Here is a 21,803-nt window from a genome sequence, read left to right on the forward strand (position 1 = left end):
CGTGACTTGTCTAACAAGATATTCCAAGCGATGCTTGTTATATCTAGGAAATCAAAGTAGGGAAGTCACCTAGATAGTCACTTGGAGCGGTATACTTTCTTGTAGTGCATCCTTTATTGCTACATTATAGCCCCTTTCAATTCTTGCACCTTGAAGCTTTTCAATTTCTTGCAATTTATTGAGCATCGTTTCTACTTTTTTGAGACTGTGAAGCAGATGTATGTGTGTGTGTGTGTGTGTGAGAGAGAGAGAGAGAGAGAGAGAGAGAGAGAGAGAGAGAGAGAGAGGGAGAGATTACTTTTGATGTTCATTGGAGGCTAAAATATGGCCTATGGTACTAGAATAAAGCAAAGATTGTGAAAGATATTATCATAAGTTAAAAATGTAAAAAAGGAAGAGAAAGAAAAAGAAAAGACCTAAGGGTCCATAGGCTCGTCGGAGCAAAATATACACCCTAATCACTTGTAGGATGGGGATCCACTCGCTCTACCGTCTTGCAATCCCTAGTAAAGGCCAAGTCCCTCCAAAGAGTGCCCATTTCCTTGCCTTTCGTGCTGCTTTAACCTTCTCTAGGGTTGTGAGAGAGAGAGAGAGAGAGAGAGAGAGAGAGAGAGAGAGGATTGCCTACACTTGGGATCCATTAAAGAGAAGAGGCTTTGGCGTATGTGTGATGAAGGGAGTTGATCAAGGGGAAGAATCCCTAATGCTGCGTAACCATTTTAACACTTTCATTATGAAGACTTTGGCAAAACAAATAATTTTCTATCACTCACAAGGATTGGTGGCTTCCACACATTCACAGATGTGGTAGTGAGATCGATCACCTATGCATGGGCACAATAAATTAACAGGAAGGGAAGGGACGACGAAGTAGGTTATTGTAGAGCGGGATGAAGCAATGATATCTGTAAATTAAATAGCGCCCCAAAATTCCACTGTAGAGTGATATATCTTTGTAGAATTGCTTGTTCTAGTTTCAAAGTAATTAAAGCACTCACACAATTTTTGAGATATTAATAACATGAGCCCTCAAAGACGAAGGTTGGAACCTGAAGTGGAATAGTGATTAGGATTAGGATTAGAAATGATTATTTAATAATTATTAAAGAGGTAAGGTATGATTATTTAATAATTATTTAAGAGGTAAGGTCTTCGTGTAAAGAAGTTCTTGGTTTGTGCCCTAAACAAAAGGTCTCTGTGGTTGCACAAAAAAAGGAAAGCCATAGCTCTCTTTCTTGCCCTTCTGCGAAACCCTAATCTCTCACTGTCTCTCTCTCTCAACCCTAGCTCAGTCTAGAGTCCATGGCTTCTCCAGCTCCGCGCCAGCAGCAACAGCAGCCCAAGGCGAAGCCACAGCAGCAACAGCAGCAGCAGCAGCAGCAGCTTCGCAAGCCCGTGTTTGTGACTGTGGACCAGTTGCTCCCCGGCACCTCCGGCCACAATTTAGTGGTGAAGGTGGTGAGCTGCAAGATGGTGGTGCAGAGGTCGCGACCCAACCTGAGCAACGTTCGCCATGTCCGCATAGCAGAGTGCGTCGTCGGCGACCAGACCGGCGTCATCGTCTTCACGGCGCGGAACGAGCAAGGTTAGGCATGATCTAGCCCTTCTCCGTGGTTCTTTTACAGCCGTTCTTCTTCTAGGGGCTTCTGATTTGATGGTTTTGCCGTGCGGCATGGCCGTACAGTCGAGGATTGGATTTGCAGGCTTGTTCTGACCTTCGAGGTTTTCCGTAGATGTTTTAGTTTTTTTTTTGTGTGCGTTATAAGTGTTCCCGTTCAGAGTTCCAGAGTGTTTCCGGTCTGGTTTCTTTTTTTTAGGGTCTACCAAATGTAGGCAATTTGTTTTTTCTTTAAGGGTTTCTTAACAAGGCCTGTAAGATGTTGTGTTTACCGGGGGTTGCCGCAGAGTTGTTTTAGGCGCATGCAGTTTATTCTCCCTGTTAGGGTTCTAGACGCGATATGGTTTTTCTTTGAAGTTTTTGAACAAGGTAGGTCAGATGTTCTGTTTACAGGGCTTGCTGCTGAGCTGTACGCAATTTACTCTACCTGTTAGGTTTTTATAGTGGTTCCTGTCAAAGGTAGGCGACTGTTTCTGTTATGAGAAGTGTAGGTAACCAATTCTTCTCCATTCATATGTTTTAGTGTTCTCTAAGGGCTTAGAACAAGGTACGAAAACCAGTTGTTTCCTCTTACGTTTCTTGAATATGCTTGTTTAACTAACCTAGATGATGGTTAGTACTGTTTTTTCAGGAGTTTTTAGACAGTTGATCTCCTCTTATGATTCTCGAACAAGCTTGTCCAGGCAATTTCTTTATTGATTGCAAGATCCTGGTTAGTAATTGAAGCGGTTGGAAGGTGTAGTTGTTGCTTGGTGAAAGGGAGCTAAGAAAATGCAACTTAGCAGAACATATCAATGGAATCTTATCTTGCTTGGTTTTGAACTAGCGTTGGTTTATGTGCTTGGAGAGAGGACTACCTTGTCATTTGATTGTGAGCAGGAACTCGTTATTGCGATCATTTGTTCTCAGTATCTTGCATGTGAGTTTAGAATTCTCCAGGGTTTATGTTTGTGACTAACCAGCTTCAGATTGTAGTCATTTTGTATCTACTGCTAGGCATCACATTCTCGGAGGTGGCCATACTAGGCTTGTTTTTCTGGCTTAATTTTTAGTAAATCCTACTGATTCTCTTCAAAAGACTTTGCTGGTTGTTGCTTGGTTTTCATTGCAACCATTTGGGTTTGAGTGGCAGCCTTTGCAATCTTCTGAAACTATGCAGATTCTGATTTGGCTTAGGTTTTCATGATGACTGCTGTTTATCTCATTGTGACAACCCGCTTAGTCTAACACATCTGTGGAATCTTATCTTACTTGGTTAGCTGCATCTGCTGGTGTGTACTCTTTTCTTTTTACATGTGCAGATATATTGAAGATTATACATTGCTGTAGAGTGAATTTTTTTTTACTTGTTATCTTTCATATGTGAAAATTAAGATTTCTGTCTGTTCTTTTATATGTCAAAAAAAATCTGCATCTGGCAGTACTACACTGAGTTCACGTTTGAACTTGATGTATGGCAGTTGACCTGGTGAAGGAAGGAGCCACCCTAATCCTGAGGAATGCTAAAATTGACATGTTTCGAGGTTCTATGCGACTGGCTGTCGACCGATGGGGTAGAGTTGAGGTGACGGAGCCGGCCAGTTTCACAGTTAAGGAGGAGAATAATCTTTCTCTTGTGGAATACGAGCTAGTCAATGTCACCGAGGAGCAGTAGCTTATCTCTTTGAGAGCCAAGTTCGCAAATAAGAACTGAGCTTGGCTGTCTAAGATGTGGGCAAAGCAATGTGAAACTATGGAAAGGTTGCTTGGGCGAGCATGAAAAAGTTTGGTTTGGAGTTTCTTTGCCACAACTGATAGAGCTACTTTGGTATTGCTAGCTGAGGAGTATTCTACAAGCTACACACAATGGTGGCTTGAGGCGTTGGCATATGCAGACCTGCTCTAAGTCTGGAATGCTACCTGCAGAGTCACATGGAAGCTATACAGGAAAGCCTGCAGCATAAAAGTGATTAGGTTGAATGGAGTGCTGAATTTTGCATTACAGTTTTACCAATAAGGTTTGTCACTACTCTCTCCAATGACATATTGTGATGATTACCAGTTGGAGACAACTTAATCTTGCTGACATTTGGATTTGGTTATCTTTTAATTGGGTGTGGTTAGGAGGTAGTTAACCTCATCGTGTATGCCAGTCAACATGGTGGTTGTAGATCATGGACTGTTGGGCTGACATTCTTTTCTGTCAAATACAAGCTTTGGAATGTGCTCTTCACTGTTTCATTGTTTTTTTCCCAATGAATTGTTGCAATGTATGGATACAGCTTCTTTGATTGTCTTCATGTAAAAGCTGTAAAAATTAATTAGTTAGTGATAATTACCTGTGTTTCATTGAGGGAATTACCATGAATGTTGTAAACATTTTGATACTGTATGGCTGGCTTTTGTGACTTTACTTTCTTTGAAAAATTTTAGGTTGGTTTCTGTGCATCCCCCCTTTTCCTAGTGGGAGGACTGGTGGTGATTTTACAGATGTTCATCATGTAATGATTGATTCTTGACAATCATAGAATGCTATAGTAAAGAGGGGTCAGTATCAATGCCAAAGGAAACAGAAATGGTGTTGTTCTTGAATAGCCTACTGAAGTTGTGTGTCCCGTAAGTAGCCAACAGAAAAGCAGAGGAACATTAGTAGGTGCTCCTTTGTGATGTCTATTTATAGTTCTCTTTAAAAGATAGTGCAGGGGCTAAAATTGTGTGTGTATATTAAGTCTGATTGTTTTTTGTATACATCCTTCTTGTCAAATTGTGTTGAATAGCCTACTGAAGTTGTGTGTCCCGTAAGTAGCCAACAGAAAAGCAGAGGAACATCAGTAGGTGCTCCTTTGTGATGTCTATTTATAGTTCTCTTTAAAAGATAGTGCAGGGGCTAAAATTGTGTGTGTATATTGAGTCTGATTGTTTTTTGTTTACATCCTCCTTGTCAAATTGTGTTGATATAATCTCATGGAGGTTCACAAGAACATTTCATACTAGGAAGATTAAATTGCACTCAATCTAATCCATATCCTCTGCGTTTCATGTGTAAGCTCTGCATAATTTTGTGGTGCTCATAGGTTAGCTTGCTAGAGGTATTATTTCTTTTAAATGTTGATTCTGCATGAATACTTCGAAGAACATTGATGGTGAAATGTATGTCTTGTGTTTGAATTAACCCTATGTGTTGCAGTGAATTAACCCCATGTCTTGCAGTGCCTTAAGTGGAGCCCATGGTTCATTCTCACAATCAAACAGCTCCTATGTCATCCTAACAAAATTGCAGTGGTTTTATAAGCCAGGGTCTGATTTGAAGGTGGCATTCCAGAATTTAGAGGCATAGGAACCTTTGCGCCTCTGATTTTTTGATTCTCTTGCGCACCGTTGTGTTTAAGAATGTTGGATCAATCAAGTGATGCAGCGTTGCATTACCCTTCTCTCCCTTCAGGGTGACTAAACTCTTTGATGAGAGCTTGTGGCTCTCAATTAATCTACAAACTGTCAATGCAAAAACATGCCAAGATACCTTGGTAGTTTCACTTCTGTCGCTTTAATTAATTCTATCCATACTCCCCATTCTAAAGCACATGCTCTTTGCGTGTTGTTGATTGCTTTTAAAGTCGGGTGGGCTAAATTTGGAAGAGAGTCTTGTTCTTGTGATGGAATGGGTGCCTTGCAATTGGTTTGAAAGTGAAGACATTAAGTTCCAATCTTCTTGTACCTTGAAACACTATCCTTGAGTTTCATAAAGTTCTTACTATGTCTATGCCACTCAACAAGCCTTGCTAAACAACAAGCCTTGCTAAACAAGAGTCAACCTAAGGCAACTACCAGTGCTCCCACTGCCATAGTCACCCTCATGCTCACCTAACACTTGAGCCCCTCGGGTTAACCTCTAATCATTCACTAGTAACCACTTAATCTAACCTCACACTCGTGGCCCTCGGTTTAAGTTCTGGTCCCAGCAGAAAGGGCATTAAAGAGATGCACTAAATTGTGTTCTCTCTGTCTTATAGTATGACTGAATGCCTACATGAACTGCAAAGAAGGTATGCTGCAAATGCCAACCTATTTGAGTCCCACCAGGTTAGGAAAGCTTCAGCTCAAGAAGTGCTAAAGAAGAATATGGGATTAAATAATTGCATCCAAAAGACTAGAGGGATTGTACATTGATCGGTATCCATTAGGCAAAAAAATGCAAGATCTTTCAATGCAACTTTGTTTCCATTTCTTTGGAGTTACTCATGTCATTACATTTACATAAACGTTAGAGGCACATGATTGGCTGGCATAGGAGATGATACTTGGCCTTAGATTTACTTGTGTAGGAAAAATCTTCCTTCAAGCAAAGTTTTAATGAGCTTGGTCGATGATGCTATTTGCTTTGTTTGGAATCCAAACTATATTTATTGCATTATTTCAAAAGATGTAAGAGGGGGAAACACTCACACACAGTCACATGCCATAGGTACATGTATCCCTTTTGCCCAAGGTCAAGAGTGGGTCCACGACATTGAAATGTGGAATAGAATTGTTGTGGGTGTCAAAATTTTAAGGCATACGCAAGGATGTCGGCATGTATTTTCTATGGTTTCTAAGAGATTTGAAAAACAAGAAGAATTGATTCATATTGATATGTGGGTCAAGCTGAGGTTGCTTCATGTGGTGGATATCAAAACTTTGTCTTTCAACGATAATTACTCAAGACTTCAATCTACTTTCTTTGCCAAATCATTTGTGTTCCCATATTGGAAGACATTAAGGCTTTTTTGAGAAGCAAAGGAACATGGAAAAAAAATCTTTGGGTTCAAATGGAATTTGATGCATAACTAAGAGCGTCGCATTCATAAGCAAGCAACATGCACCCCAACATAATGAGGTCCTTGAGAAGAAGCATGGGAATCATAGCAAGGTTTCGAAGTCCTTATTAAACAAAAAACATATGCCTTGTTCCTATTCCCTAGAGGCACTTGCATGCTTTGAGCTCATATCATGAACATGACACCACTACCAATGTAGTATAGTCATTCATTGGGAGGAAGCTTCAAAGCTCATATCTAAAAGTGCACATCCTTAAAGTGTGAAGGACCAAGCACACACCCAAATCGGTTGAAAACAAGGCTATAGTCTAGCATTCAGGGAAGCAAAGGTGGTTTTTGATGAGCTAGGAAGTTGGTGTAGATTCCTTACTTAATTAGATGTGTTAGATGGGTGTTTACATGCATCTAATGGGTTCTATGCACATCCCATTTCAACTAGTCATGCTAGTTCATCCACGTCACTAAATGGGCAAGGACAAGCTGTAAATCCAAGCAAGAACATTTCTGCTTTCTTGAGGAGACAGAGGGAAAGTCATGCCATGTGAAATATCAGCATGGTTAAAACCCTTGGGTATGATTCTCAAAAAAGTCGAAAAGTATGCATACATTTTGCAGTTTAGTTTTCAACTCTAGAAATGTTGTTGAATTCACATTCAATGATTTGGGAACTTTGATTCAACATTACCATTAGGTGGAGTGGCACCTCAAGTCATTTGGAACAGGTATGGTCTTGGGTCAAAAAGCTAGTGAAAACTGCCTTCAAACTCCTACTAGATAGCTTCACAACAATAAGTGACAAGTAGACCCAAAAATATCTTCAAGGTTAGGAACCATATTCATGTATCAAGGTTAGGAACCATACCCAAAAATATCTTCAAGGTTAGGAACCATATTCATGTATCACGCGTGTAAGATGCATTGTGCAACATCATGCATGCTGAAACTGTAATACAACATTGTTTCTTGCTAGCCCAAGATACCAAACAACCATTGATAAAGAAGCAATTACCACTGGTGAATGTAAAGATGTTGAAGTTTTCTTGCACAGAATATAAAGATCTTGTACAAATTTCAAGAAAATCAATCTTAGGGTAAGATTAAGCTTTAGAGTAACTCACTAGCACCATTTCTTGTACTAAATTTGAAGAAATTTGAATTTCTGTACTTTTTCTTGAAAATGTGTACCAAGTGTACTATATTGCATAGAAAATCTTAAATTCTGTAACTGGTACAACAGTTTTGCACTGCACTTTGCACAGCTTTCCAAAAAAGACTGCAAGATTTCAAATCTACAAGAAAATCTACATATTCTCCACTTTCTTGGATTTTCTAAAACTTCTTGAATTTTCTGCACAACAATCTGAAAACTCTGCATAGCAATCTGCTTCTTGCAATGTTTTCTAAGAACTCAGATTCAATAATCTAGGGTTTAATCTTGAAGAAATAAGAGCTTAAAGGATTGATATTTGAAACTGTAGGCTCTCTAATCAAGATAATGCAAGAAAATAATTCAAAATTGGTTGCTAAAATCTTTGCAAATCCTAATTTCGAAATTCAAGAAAATCAAGATCAAGAAGATCAAGAAGATCAAGAAGTTAAGAAATCAAACACAGTAAAGCGGATTAGGGTTCTAAAAATAGTGATTAATACAAATTCAAAATAATTAACATAAATTTCATTGCTAATCTTGTCAAAACAAGAAATTAGCAAATCTAAAAACTGTGTAAAAATTAATTTCAAAAATGATTAACACTAATCAAGATCAAGATAATGCATTCTGAAAAACTAAATCAACATTAATCCGAGAATGATTATCACTAATCAAGATCAAGAAATTGCATTCTAAAATTTAGATTAAGCATAATCTGAAAAAGATTATCACTAATCACTATAAGCAAGGATCTAAGCCAAGAGCTTTGATACCAATGAAAGAAAGGTGTATCTAGATTAGCCTAAGATTATGCTAATTAGCTTGGATTAGAAAAAAGTAAGAGAGATTAGCACTAAGGAGCATGGGAAGTAAAGTGTAATGAGTATCAAAAGTATATCCAAGGTCAAAAGGTATCAAAAGGTACAATACTCCTAGAGCACATGCCTTTTATAGTCCCAAGGCCCATGTGCCCTAATCCCACATGTAAATGACCCTAAACCCATGTGCCTAAGCCCATCCCATGTGCATGTGCATCCTAAGAACACTTTATTACATTGGGCTTCGCTTTTGTAACTTTAAATAATTATAACTCATGAAATTTCAATACTTTTCCATGCATGCACAATGTTGTACCATATATCTCACACATGTGGCATACATTAACATGGTTCCTAAGCTTGAAATTTTTTTTGGGATAACTTGTAGCTTGTCATCTCATGAAGTTGTCCTAGGGAGTTTTCACTAGTTTTTTGACCTTTGACCATACCCATTCCGATTGACTTGAGGTGCCACTCCACCTAATGGTAATGTTTAATCAAAGTTTCCCAATCATTGAATGTGAATCATTGAATGAGAATTCAACAACATTTTTAGAGTTGAAATCAAAAGTGCCAAATGTCTACATAATGCATGCTTTGAAACTCTCCTTTGAGTTATACGTGAGGGTTCTAACCATGTTAATATTTCACAGTGCATGACTTTCCCTTATCACCTAAACAAAGTAGAAATGTTCTCCTAGCCCATTTAGTGGGGAAGAGGGGGAGAGAGAGGGAGAGAGGGAGAGGGAGAGAGAGAGGGAGATTCTCTCTCTCTCTCTAAAATTCATTTCTTGACTTGATAAGCTTTATCCCAAAAAGTATTGGACCTTCCCCATATCTTCATGTTGAATTCACTCTATAATGATGGGTGAGATATCATCCTCTAGTGATTATAAGGTTATTTCATGAAGTATGATGATAAGCAAATACCCATCATATGAACTCACTTACAGAGAAGGGTTTGCTTCATATAAACAAAATCCAATCCCATGGAGAAATAAATAGATTTTGTTGTGCTTCAATAACAAAGTGCTTTCGTGAGGTTGAAAATTGCTTTAAAATGTTCTCAATGCTCATGGCTTAGTGGTTGAAGCATGTAATCCTCTTTTGTAGACTCCCCTTTAGAAGGGTATTCTTGGTTGACATCCATTTATTGCATGATCCATCTATAGTGACTAGCTATGGTTGCCACAACTCTCATTGTCCTTATCCTTGCCCCACAACGATGCTTATGCAAAAACTCACATCTTCTTAGCTTGAAGGGGAAAAACACAAGGCTTAAGAGCTACTATAAGAAGGACTCTCAGTCGACCTATAAATCAACCTTCCACACCGTCTTCTATATGCATCTTGGTCAGTACAATCAGGTTTATAGTGCTTGAAGTCACTCCCTATATTCATTTATAGTAATAGGGTCTGTATCATTAGTGATCTACTAGCGCCATCTTGGTTACATTCAATGGGAATTGATAGTACCTATAGGTTATTGGGTATTTATATTTTTCATAAGAGAATTGTTATTTGCAGGCACCGATGTATTTGGGATGCTTTCTGTTGAGGATAAGCTTGATGGGACCAACTACTCATTGTGGTCATATATGATATGTATTGGTTGTCAAGGGCTTTGGAATGTTGTTACTTGCATTGAGACATGCAATGTCTCACTAGCATAAGACAGTACAAGTACTTTGGATGGTGATACTAGTTTAGATGTAACTATGGCATCTACCTTTACACTCCCATAATGGCAAGAATCTAGGTGGGATGGCAAGGATACATAAGCATGTGTTGGTGGAACTTTTCATTAAAATTAGCATTATTCCTCCCTCATATTTGCTGCTATAAAACTACCAAGCATGCTTGAGATATGCTTGTTGTGCTTTATGAGGAGACACAACGAGGCACGAGTGGCCTACTTATGCAAGCAATTAGATTCTAAGCATATGAATGAGGAAGACCTAATGGATGATTTTCTTTGAGGGATCAAAGATCTTAGAGAGTGGCCTACTAACGCAAGCAGTTAGAGTCTAAGCATATGAATGACGGAGACTTAATGGACGAGTTTCTCTAAGGGATCAAAGGTCTCAGAGAGCAACTTGCATGTATTGATGAGCTTCTATCCGGATAATTTATTGGTGCCCATTGTTCTCATAGCTTGATTAGATTCATACTAAGGTTTTACATCCACACTTTTGTTCATGATAAATGTCCTTAAGTTTGATGATTTCATTGTAGTGCTCTTGCAAGAAGAGAAATCATAGTAAAAATGAGCTAGTATGTATATGGGAGATCATGCATTCATTTTTTATCAATAAGTAAAGGAAAAACCTTTTCTTCTCGAGGCATCTAACAACAAGACAAAGGCAAAAACAGGGGCATCTTCTAGTAAGGATGCCAAGAGGGGGTGAAGCACGGTAAATGCGACTATTATCCACGGAAGCCTGCCCATTATAGTAATGAATGTATAAAAAGGCTACAAAAGGAGAAGAAGAAAGAGTCTGGCATGGTTGTTGCTGATGCATTAGCACTAAGTGTTGAAAAGGAGTTAGAAAACTATGCGCATGATGATTATTCATTCATTGTGCACTGTAGTTATGACCCTTCTTTCCATGATGTATACATGTCATTGATAAATTAGCATGACTAGTATTTTAATAGTGGTGCTTTTGTAAGTAAGCATATAGCTTCTTAGCATGATTTATTTTTCTCTTGAATTGGCTCCTCCAAGAGGCATAATCATATGCGCAAAAACTCCTCATATATGGTGAAAGGACTTGGTAAGGTTCTTTTCGCTATTGTAAATGCTGGGATAATCACTCACTTACAGGTCTTGTTTATGCTAGGCATCAAAAAGAACTTGCTGCTTGAAGGTAAAGCTAGGTTTTTACATGTATTGGACACTTTGTTTCTATGTGGCTGAAAATGTGTACCTTTACTTTATGACTTTTATTGATGACTAGGCATATATGGGTGCACTGCCTAAAGGTAAAGTCATAGTTTTTAACATGTATTAGACACTTTGTTTATATGGCTGAAAATGTATCTACATGTAACGTTGGAACCCTTCATAAAGATCAAGAGGGGGAGTATACAATGTCAAAGGAGTTCCATGAGATTGCTAGTGATGCTAAGAGAGAGGTGGTCCTTTTTTACACAATCTTTTTTTAAATTTCATGAATTTTGCAAAATGTTCTTGACAGATGTACTTCATGTTCCATATATTACAAAGAACCTGGTTTCTATTGGACATATAGTTGAGCAGGCTCTGCACAAGTGAGGTTTAATTCTCAAGGATGTTTTATGGAAGACTTCAGAAATTAGTGTTGCTTAGTTGAGCAGGGTCTACAAGTGAGGTTTAATTCTTAAGATTGATTTGTGGAAGACTTCAAAAATTAGTGTCGCTTGGCTGCAAAGGGTAACAAAAATGGCAAGATATTTACTTTGGATGTGAACATGTCTGAGATAAAGGCAACCATGTTTACGCATAAAATAGGTGTCATTTACAGATATTGATATATAGCACAAGCGCACTACTGGCCATGTGAATATACAAGGGCGATGTTGAAGTTTATGCAAGCCTAAAATATTGTCACGGGTTTGCCAAAGTTTAAGGTTGATGGTATACATAAAGTATGTGAAGCATGACAGATTGGTAAGCAAGCTAAACATGCTTTCCCACATGAAAAGCATATCAGTGCAAGGCCATTGGATGTTATACATTCATATGTATGGGGACTGACCAAGACTATAATAGGTTACAAGTATTATGTTACATTCATTGATGATTACATGAGGAAAGTGTGGGTTTATTTTATGAAGGAAAAAAGTGAGGTCTTTTCTTACTTTCAGAGATTTAAAGCCTTGGTCGAAAAGGAAAAAGATATGGAGATCAAATGTCTAAGATCGAATGTATAGGGACTAACCAAGAGTGTAATAGGTTTTGCAAGTATTATGTTACATTCATTGATGATCACATGAGGAAAGTGTGGGTGTATTTTATGAAGGAGAAAAGTGAGGTCTTTATCAAATATCTAAGATCGGATGGTGGAGAGAGTATTTCTGAATGAGTTCATGAGAAAGTAAGGAATCAACAGACAATTTACATGCAGGTACACTCCCTAACAGAATGGTGTTGTAAAGGAAAAATAGGCACATTGCAAAAGTTACACAAGTCTTGATGTTTGAAAAGAATATGCCTGATTATTTTTGGGCAGAAGCAGTAGCCAACTACTATGTACATTATGAACAAGACTCCTATTGTAGCTCTTTATGGTGTGACACCTAAACAAAAGTTTACAAACATGAAACCATATGTGTTTCACTTAAAAGTGTTGTATTGTATATGTACATGTCCCCAATGAAGTGAGAATAAAGTTGGATCCAAAGGCAAAGAAATGCATCTTCATTAGATATGCATGTCCCCAATGAAGTAGAATAAAGTTGGATCCAAAGGCAAAGAAATGCATCTTCATTGGATATGCTTTGGAGTAGAAAGGTTATAGGTGTTATAACCCTACCACTTGTGAGATGAGAGTAAGCAGAGATGTTATCTTTGATGAGATGAGTAGCTAGTATGCACTAGTTTGAAGGCAACAGAAGATGCAAATATAAGAAGTAATAATGCAACCCCACATGTAGAGCAGCGGACCTGGACCTAGAGAGTACGCTAACAGTGGATTCAGTGTTAGTCCATGGTCATGAAGGTTGAGGACAGATGTAGGTATCTGGTCTAATTTGCTAGTTAGACTTACATAATCAATTAATATGCTATCTAATTAGATAATTAGCCTAATTGTTGATATCAACTAATTTGATTAATCTAAATAACTAAACTTAATCTATTTTTTAATTGGGCAGCAGGTTCAAAGAAGAAAATCTGTGCTTGGAAAAAGAGGGTGACAAGGAGGGAGATGGAGGCTGATGGGGGCTTGGTGAGGATGTAGGAAAGGGTGGTGGGGGAAATGGGGTCATCAATAAAAATATCATGCTGAAGGTTTAGGCAGATGGCGTGGTGGTTGAGGTCAAGAAGTTGGGCGGGGTTTTGTGGAGGGGTGGCGAGGCAGGGGAGCTCTGTGGGGGTTGCCATCAGCGTGTCGACTTTATGTTTGACGGCGCTAGGTATTTGGCCAGAAGGGGTGGGTTGAGGAACAAGAGCTTGAGCCTCCACGGCTTGGAGCTGTAAATCCTTTTGGTGCGCAGGGTGTTCTCAGTTACTTCCTGGTAATGACTGAAGGAGAGGTCGATATGGTTGCCTTCCTCCTCTGCGCGTGCCACCCGCTCTGCTGGAGTCGGTGGGCTTCTATGTGGGCAAGGGCATGATGGGCGCACTGCTCAGCTTCTTGGGCGGCCTGTAGTGTGTGTTGAAGCTCATTGAGGGTGGTGGCGAGGGTGGCCTCACGGTCTTCCAAGGCGGCCTGGAGGCGTTGACGGATAAACCCCAAGTACCTCTTCCAGAAGGAACAAACAACAAATCCTAAGCTCCAATACAACTTTCCCTGGTTCGCCCCACCAACATCCCAAAGCCCTTGCACTAAGGCCACTATGCTCACAAAGATACATCACACAACACACATACGAGTAGGTGCCTGATCCAGCAATTGTGGCCACCATCCGCTTCTTCCGCCTAATTATCACACTTATGGAGGCCTTCTCGGATTGGAACCACTACTACGAGGGCAGCCAAGGCCTCGCCTTCGACCTCAACAAAGGCCCAACCTTGAAGCAATTATTCAGCTACTATGAGTGCATGGATGCCCGCTTGGCGCCTGCTCTGCATACCTTCAAAGATATGATGGAGACCACCTTTTGGACCAACTCTACAAGGTCTTCCATCGACCCCCCGCACATCCCAAGTCGTGGTATGACTTCATCCGCACCTACTCTATCTACTACCGCTAAGTACCCTTGCCAGCTTCAAGGACAGATCTGAATTAGGGAGGGGTCATGTTAACCACACTGGTTAACATCATTTTCACACTTCTTGTGTAACTCATTATTATGTAACCGTGCTAAGAGCTTCATGTAAAAGATATATGGGATAACCGAGCTTACGAGTCACATGTATAATGACAGTCTCATAGGAATGAGCCTAGGTGTACATAGAGCTAGGAAATCAGGTTTTTGGGCCCCCAACTGTAAATGGGTAGTCGACCATTGTAAAAAGTGAGCTCATGTATATAAGTGATTTATGAAATATGAAAAGGGACAATCCCATTATCACAAGTTAAGTTTTGCCTTCTCTCTCTCTCTCTCTCTCTCTCTCTCTCTCTCTCTCTCTCTTGTGGCTATGGTGGTAGGCTTGTGTTTGTGAATGCATGCTCAGGCTTTTAGTGTCAACAATCTAAAATAACTTACAACAAACTCATCATGGCTCTTCACATCAAAATTAGCTTGAAATTGAATAGTCAAAATTACCCACGTGTTGAAATCTAGCAGGTGGATTGGAGTTTGCATCTAAGATCCACTTAAAGAGAGATCCACCCTCTCTCAACACTTTGAACTTGTCAATGTATCCTTTTCTATCCCCATTCCCCTTGTGCACTATCATGAAATTTAATATTGTACTACAAGTTATTACTCTAGGTTAGTTCAGAGCATCCTACCCATTATCTAAGTTATCACTCCGCAGGAGTTGTCGATGACAAGACCATACAAGGGCAATAACAACTCCACACTAATATTGCATGGCCACATTTGGAAACTTATAACGAGCCTCTAAAAAAATGATGGTGAGCTCATTCTAATAGCCTTCTTTTCTTTTTCAAGGATTGGTAGCCTATATTAATTTGTCCACCTTAAAAAGATAAATCGAAGAAAAACAAGGAAAGTAAGATAACAGGACTTACTTTTCATTCATGGGAGCACACCTGGGAAGAAGCTTTAGTGTATGAGAAGATAATGAATTAGGGAAAGGTCAAAGGGAATCCCCTCCCCCAAGAAAATGGGGAGCCCCATTACGTTCGATTTGCTGACCCATTTTTTGAGGAGGAAAAGAGGACCCTTGTCCTTTCCCAACTACCATGGTTAGAGAGTGGAGTTGAAAATGACTAGAAAATGGGTCAGCCAATCGAACAGAGGTGAAGTTGATGTGATAGGCCATGGTTTCTATAGCTTACACATCAGCAACTTTGGTAAGCATTTGATCATGCTGATGTGGCAAATATCTATACAAAATATGGAAAATAATCCGTCCTCATTCCATGGTCTTGATTCACCCTCTCACGACCCAAGACCATGACGGTGTCATAAATCAATAAATGAAGGAAAATTTTATCATAAATTTGTGGAAAACACTTTCCAAATTCTATCGTACCCTTGATGTTCAGAGAAAATGGACATCCAAAGTTCTTTTATTTTCATGCCAATTTGATTTTTAAAACATGGAAAATTTTACAGAAGTCAAGACATTTCAGCCATATTGAAGCTCAGAAAAAGAACGATGTTTTATGATTCATTGAGCACTAGCTTGAGAGTGAAACAAAAACCAGTGATTGAAATCATGTTAAATGAAAACAATTAGAATTAGGTTCAATAAAAACTGTCAAAACTAGGTATCCAAACTATTCATTGTCATTACTAACTAAAATAGTAGTATAATATAATATTTATTACTGGTATTATTGAAGAAATGAAGAATTCGGGGCTTAGGGTTTAAGGTGTGTAACCTATGTGTGTGCGTGTGTGTGTGTGGGGTGTTTAGAGTACCTGTCGCCACACTCCAAGGGCTTCTTTGTTTGCCCCACCTGCACAGAAAGCAGAAGAAACGGCGGAAGAGGGGTTGCGTGGCTGCCCATTATGCTGGTTTTGTTCGAGACCCCGGCGGGCTTCGCCCTGTTCAAGGTGCTGGACGAAGGGAAACTCGACAAAGTCGAGGTGAGTCTCTGTGTTTTTTTTTTCCCGCTTTCGCCACAGCCACAGGGTCTGTAAGAGCTTGTGCTTTCTTCTGCTTTTCTTACAGTCCCTGTGTAGCTGAATGTCCCCCACACACTCTTTTTGCATTTCTGCTTTTTCGGCATCTTAGAGACGTGGTTTGCCGTTCATTCCCAAGCTTTTGCTTTTTGGCCTCTTTAGTTCCTGTGCAGCTGGAAAACCCTTGATTAGAATGCTTCAGAGTTCCCATCCTGAAGCTGCTTGATTTCTTTGAACCGTGGAATCAGGCTTGTGCTTTTTTTTTTTGGGTTGCTTTTTTGCAAGTTTGCTTTATGTAGCTTGTGGACCTAGCTTGCTTGTATGGCCTTTTGCTCGCTCATTTTGTCAAGCTGGCATAATGATTTGGATGTAACACCATACCTTATGGCATTGTTCAGTTTAAGGTGGCATGAATCTCTATGCTGAATCTTTCTATGGTGTTTGATTTCTACAACCATTTTTCTACCTGGATATTATTGTCCAGCGCATTGAAAGGATGATTATATTCCCTCGTCGCTGTTTAGAGTATTGAACCAGTTGGGTTTATGCCTTATTTGACTAGCGGCTGAAGCTCAGCCTTGCAGTTTATGTGCAAAGATGTGATTACGAAAGTGGACACTGATGTCAAAAACCTTATCACACCTGTCTTGGGGCTGAGACAATGCCACTATTCTAGTCTAATGGATATTAGAAGATGAGGAAGTTCTTTTGAGAAAGGATCTTCTTTCTCCTTGTGACGTGTTGTGTATTTAGCAATACTCAACTCCAGCTGGTATCGTTGATGATTTATCCAGATTATTTCTTAGAACTGTATGACTAGAATTTTGGAAAGCCCTTATTGCACTTCAGAAATCTTCTTTCTCGTTGAGACCTTTTAGATGGTGTAGGCAGCAAACTCAACGGGTAAGAGAGTGACCCTAGTTCATGGTTGCTATGGCCTGGCACCATCTTTGAGATGTTATACCTTTTTCCACTGAGTTTGTTAAGGCTATCAGGGTCAAGTAAAGGCTAGGAGCCAGTGTGATTTGCTGAGAATTCTATATTCACGTGCGTGTGCATGGGTTCATAATTTTGATCACTATTTTACTTTGTTTTCAATCTTCAACATGTTGACTGTTGCCACCGTCGTTTTGGCAGGATTTATGGAAGGAGTTTGAAACAGGAGAGTCTGCCCGGAAAGTAAGTTATAAGTTTAGTGCTAACTTTGGTTACCGCTGGTCTATGCTCGTTTTGTCAATACCTTAATGGGTGCATGTATAATCATCTTGACCGTTGAATTCCTATGTGGACTCAGATGGTGAAGCTGAAAGCTTTCAGCAAATTCGAGAACACTGCGGAAGCTCTTGGTGCTACCACTCTGCTAGTCGAAAGTAAACCTAGTAAAAGCCTTCGCAAATTTTTGAAGTCAGAGTGCCAAGGTGAACTCTTGGCTGTTGCAGACTCCAAGCTTGGAAACTCTATCAAAGAGAAATTGGTACTAATGTCCCTTGTGTTTGGTTTTCTTTGGCACTACAATTTTTTTTTTCATGGTGTGTTTGATTCTCTATTTTGGCAATATTTTGAAACCTTGTCTGTGGTAATGTTCCAGCAAATAGATTGCATCCATAACAACGCAGTGATGGAAGTTATGAGAGGGTTGCGGTCACAATTAAGTGAACTCATCACAGGACTTGCTGGACAGGATCTTGGTCCCATGAGCTTGGGGCTTTCTCACAGCCTTTCAAGATACAAGCTGAAGTTTAGTCCGGATAAGGTCCCCTCTTTATCCTCATCCACAGTATAGATGATATGATGAAACACATGGTCTACAAGTGTGTCACTGTACATGTCACTGTGTACGCAGTGAGCATGTGTGTACATTGCTCTCATAGTAATGGAAGATTTTGTCTGGTATATACTTGCGCAGTTCGCCCTTTCCTGTGCACATACTTGCATGTATCACCTATAAGTGTATGCCTTTGCATGTCATACATGAAAACACCATCACCTTCTTGAGAGACCAACCTGTTGTACTCACAATGTTTGGATTGTATAACCATGCCATCTGCATTAAGAGGCACAGGTACCTGAACTTGCACGTCTCTTCTCCAAGTGTCATGCAACACCTTTTGCATGAACATATGCACAGCTTTCTATTATAACGATACCCACAATGTTTGAATTGTACAACCATGCCACCCGCATTCAGAGGCACAGTTACTTGAACTTGCATGTCTCTCCTGCAAGTGTCATGCAACACCTTTTGCATGAACATATGCACAGATTTTTAATATAACGATACCCACAATGTTTCGATTGTACAACCATGCATCTGCATTCAGAGGCACAGGTACCTGAAATTGCATGTCTCTCCTGCAAGTGTCATACAACACCTTTTGCATGAACATATGCACAGCTTTCAAATATAGCGATATAATTTTTCAAGCAATGTCAGGAAGATGTATGATTGTATCATCTACAAGTGCATGACTTTGCATGTGCATGTGCAGTTGAGTGCCTGCAAGTGTATTTCCTTGCATGCCTGCACATGTGCAGTTGAGTGTCTGCAAGTGTATGTCCTTGCATGTCTGCACATGTATGCAAAGATGAAAAATCACCTTCCTGTGTGTGTGAACACTCGATCTGCTGAATTCTTTTTTAGAAACTCAAGTTCCTGATTGAATGCATATTTAATTGTGCATAAGCAGCAGCTGCCTACTGTATTCGTGTAGAAAGTCTTTGTTTTGGTGGTGTAATTTTTGTCAATTTGAAGCATTCATTGTGAGCTTTCTGTTGCATTGCAGGTTGATACGATGATTATTCAAGCCATTGGGTTACTGGATGATCTTGACAAGGAGCTTAACACATATGCTATGAGGGTCAGGGAGTGGTATGGATGGCACTTTCCTGAGCTTGGAAAGATCATTCAGGATAACATTTTGTATGCTAAATCTGTTAAGGCGATGGGGCACAGATCCAATGCACTCAAACTTGACTTCTCAGGGGTAAGCAAATCATCAAATATTTCCTTTTCAATGTTACTTTTAGTGGTTCTGGGCTTAGTGGTTACATTTCTTTGAGAGTCGGGAAACTTTAAGAACTTTTTTTTGGATAGTATCCTCACTAACTACTCGCACAGATAATTGCGGAAGATGTGGAGGCAGAACTCAAAGATGCAGCCATCATTTCCATGGGAACTGAGATAAGTGATCAAGATATGTTAAATATCAAGGCCCTTTGTGACCAGGTGATATCTCTCTCGGAATACAGGGCCCAATTGTCCGAGTATTTGCGCAGCAGAATGAATGCTATTGCACCTAACTTGACTATCCTTGTTGGAGAACTGGTGGGTGCCCGTCTTATAGCACATGCAGGAAGTCTGATCAACCTTGCAAAACAGCCTGGAAGTACTGTTCAAATTCTTGGAGCTGAAAAGGTACTTGCTTCTTATTTGATCAGTTTAATTATTCAGGGTGGGCGCGTGAAAATGTCTCTGAGCCTACATGATGTTAACTTGGGCAGGCTCTCTTTAGGGCATTGAAAACAAAGCATGCGACACCAAAGTATGGTCTCATATTCAATGCCTCCTTAGTTGGACAAGCTGCACCAAAGCTGAAGGGGAAGATAGCACGCTCTTTAGCTGCGAAGTCTGCTATCTCAGTCCGTTATGATGCGTTGGGGGATGCCCAAGATGCATCCATTGGGTTTGAGTGCAGAACCAAGGTACATATTTGTACATATCTTCCTGGTTGCATATCACTTTGATTTACCTCCTTAGAGTCTTCCTCAACCTGTGGTCCTGTTTTGTGATTTACAGTTGGAGAATAGACTAAGGCAATTGGAAGGTCGGGCCTTGGGTAGGGCCAGTGGGACAGCCAAGGGGAAGGCGAAGATTGAACCTTACGACTCGAGCAGAAAGCAAGCGGCCCCTGGTCTCATTACTGCTGCAAAGGTGCTTTGCTTTCCTTACGCTTCAAAAAAATGTCACATTTGGAACTGTGATGTGCTTGTTTTCCAGTACCATTTCAGGAAACACTTAAAAGAGATTAGAAACTGTGTGCGCGCGTGTGGTTTGTGACATGTGATGTTTGCATTCTTCTGGACAGGAATACAACCCTGCTGCAGACGTAGTGGGGATGGCAACTCCAAAGGATGAAGAGCTGGAAGGTCGGACGAAGAAAAAGAAAAAGCATCTAGTAGAGCCAAAATTAGAGCCAGAGGTTGGAGAGGAGCCTGTCAAGGAGTCCAAGAAAAAGAGAAAGCACCAGGAGCAGCTGGAGCCTAAAGCAGAGCCGGAAGAAGTGACTGGAGATGCTGCTGCAAAAGAGTCTTCCAAAAAGAAAAAGAAAGGAAAGCAAATTGAGCAGGGAGAGGAACCTTTGGGATCAGATGACGGAGTTTCTTTGAAAAAGAAGAAAAAGAAAGACAAGAACAAAGCTGAAGATGAAGCTTTGACGGTAAGCCCATGGTTTTTGTTTTTAAGATTACTGCTGGGAGTAGTGTATGCTACTCATGTGCTAACAGCTTGTGAATGCTGTACTGTACCAGGAAGTGCAAGATGATGCTGATACTCAGCCAAAGAGAAAGAAGAGGAAGCTGGAGTCTCAAGAGCCACCTGTGGAGTCTCCTGGGGCCTCTGAGAAGAAAAAGAAAAAGAAGAAAAGAGAGATGGAGGCTTAGCCTAAATAGCTAGAATCATATCTATGGGCTTTAAACCTTGCTTCACCTAAGCACCTTGGTGTCCAGAAATCAGCAATTATGGGGGACTATGCGCTACAAACATGTCCAGAGGAAATACTATGCTTGTGGGATGAGATTGTGGTGCAAATTCAGGAGTAGCATCTTTTTGCCTTGTGGTTGTGTTCAGTTTCTTGGGGATTGTTCTTTGGAGACATGTCTACATAGTCAAGAGAACCATGGGTTTCGGCACGGTATCAAGCTACAAAGTGTAGCTTTTTGCTGATAGCATTGGTGTAACTTTCTGCTTTAGAACATTGAATTTCCAGAACCTTTCTCGAAATTTCTGTGAAGGAATTTGTCAGAAATTCCATCCACAATTTTCATAGAGCTTCAGAGGGTTGCTTTAGGTGAACTTTGAAGCTTTTGAGAGTAGTTTAGGGCAGTGAAGGGTTTGATTTTGTGATATGGTGTGTACCCTCCAATCTTTTTGATGATTATGTAGCTAGGGAGAACACCTGCATCATACCTCGTGCTGTAGCGTGAGTATTGAAGCTTGGATGTGTATATTCTTTTTTTCCTTCAAATTTTAGTGTTTCAAGTCATCGAAAGTGCATGCTACTAAGCGATGCTATCGTGCATATCTCTATTGTTTGTTGTTTTTATGTTTCAGATGGCCATTGTTGAGCAGGGGGCCTTGGTGGAGGTACTTTTTACGACCATGGCTATGTGATTATTATTTGGATCATGGATGGGCTTAGAAGTCTAGCTGCCTTTTTGCCTTGGATACCCGCATGAGATGTATTGTTGATAGAATACTTCAAAGGCTGGGTGTGGTAGTGCAATGAAGTGATTGTTGG

General features: G+C 40.1%; 2 protein-coding genes across 2 annotated transcripts; both read left to right on the forward strand.

Moving 5' to 3' along the window:
- Nucleotides 1-1,160: 1,160 nt before the first annotated feature.
- Nucleotides 1,161-3,836, forward strand: LOC147639926 (uncharacterized protein At4g28440-like). The gene is made up of 2 exons (XM_086775377.1): nt 1,161-1,585; nt 3,079-3,836. Exons 1-2 carry the CDS (start codon nt 1,303-1,305, stop codon nt 3,270-3,272), a joined length of 477 nt encoding a protein of 158 aa, XP_086631503.1. The 5' UTR covers nt 1,161-1,302; the 3' UTR covers nt 3,273-3,836.
- Nucleotides 3,837-15,999: 12,163 nt separating this feature from the next.
- On the forward strand, nt 16,000-21,548 carry LOC147639927 (putative nucleolar protein 5-2). The gene is made up of 10 exons (XM_086775381.1): nt 16,000-16,251; nt 17,425-17,466; nt 17,582-17,761; nt 17,876-18,040; nt 19,071-19,271; nt 19,406-19,702; nt 19,789-19,989; nt 20,084-20,218; nt 20,373-20,723; nt 20,815-21,548. Exons 1-10 carry the CDS (start codon nt 16,174-16,176, stop codon nt 20,944-20,946), a joined length of 1,782 nt encoding a protein of 593 aa, XP_086631507.1. The 5' UTR covers nt 16,000-16,173; the 3' UTR covers nt 20,947-21,548.
- The last annotated feature ends 255 nt before the right edge of the window (nt 21,549-21,803 follow it).

The sequence above is a fragment of the Cibotium barometz genome, chromosome 3 (assembly GCF_041138505.1).
Source record: "Cibotium barometz isolate CiBa-2024 chromosome 3, ASM4113850v1, whole genome shotgun sequence".
In the NCBI taxonomy this organism is placed as follows: Eukaryota; Viridiplantae; Streptophyta; class Polypodiopsida; order Cyatheales; family Cibotiaceae; genus Cibotium; species Cibotium barometz.

Excerpts from the sequence above, each read along its gene's own strand:
- LOC147639927 (XM_086775381.1), top strand. The coding sequence starts at position 16,174 with ATGCTGGTTTTGTTCGAGACCCCGGCGGGCTTCGCCCTGTTCAAGGTG. Across the intron at positions 16,252-17,424 it reads GGAAACTCGACAAAGTCGAG|GATTTATGGAAGGAGTTTGA; the intron begins GTGAGTCTCTGT and ends TCGTTTTGGCAG. Across the intron at positions 18,041-19,070 it reads TGAAGTTTAGTCCGGATAAG|GTTGATACGATGATTATTCA; the intron begins GTCCCCTCTTTA and ends GTTGCATTGCAG.
- LOC147639926 (XM_086775377.1), top strand. The coding sequence starts at position 1,303 with ATGGCTTCTCCAGCTCCGCGCCAGCAGCAACAGCAGCCCAAGGCGAAG. Across the intron at positions 1,586-3,078 it reads CACGGCGCGGAACGAGCAAG|TTGACCTGGTGAAGGAAGGA; the intron begins GTTAGGCATGAT and ends GATGTATGGCAG.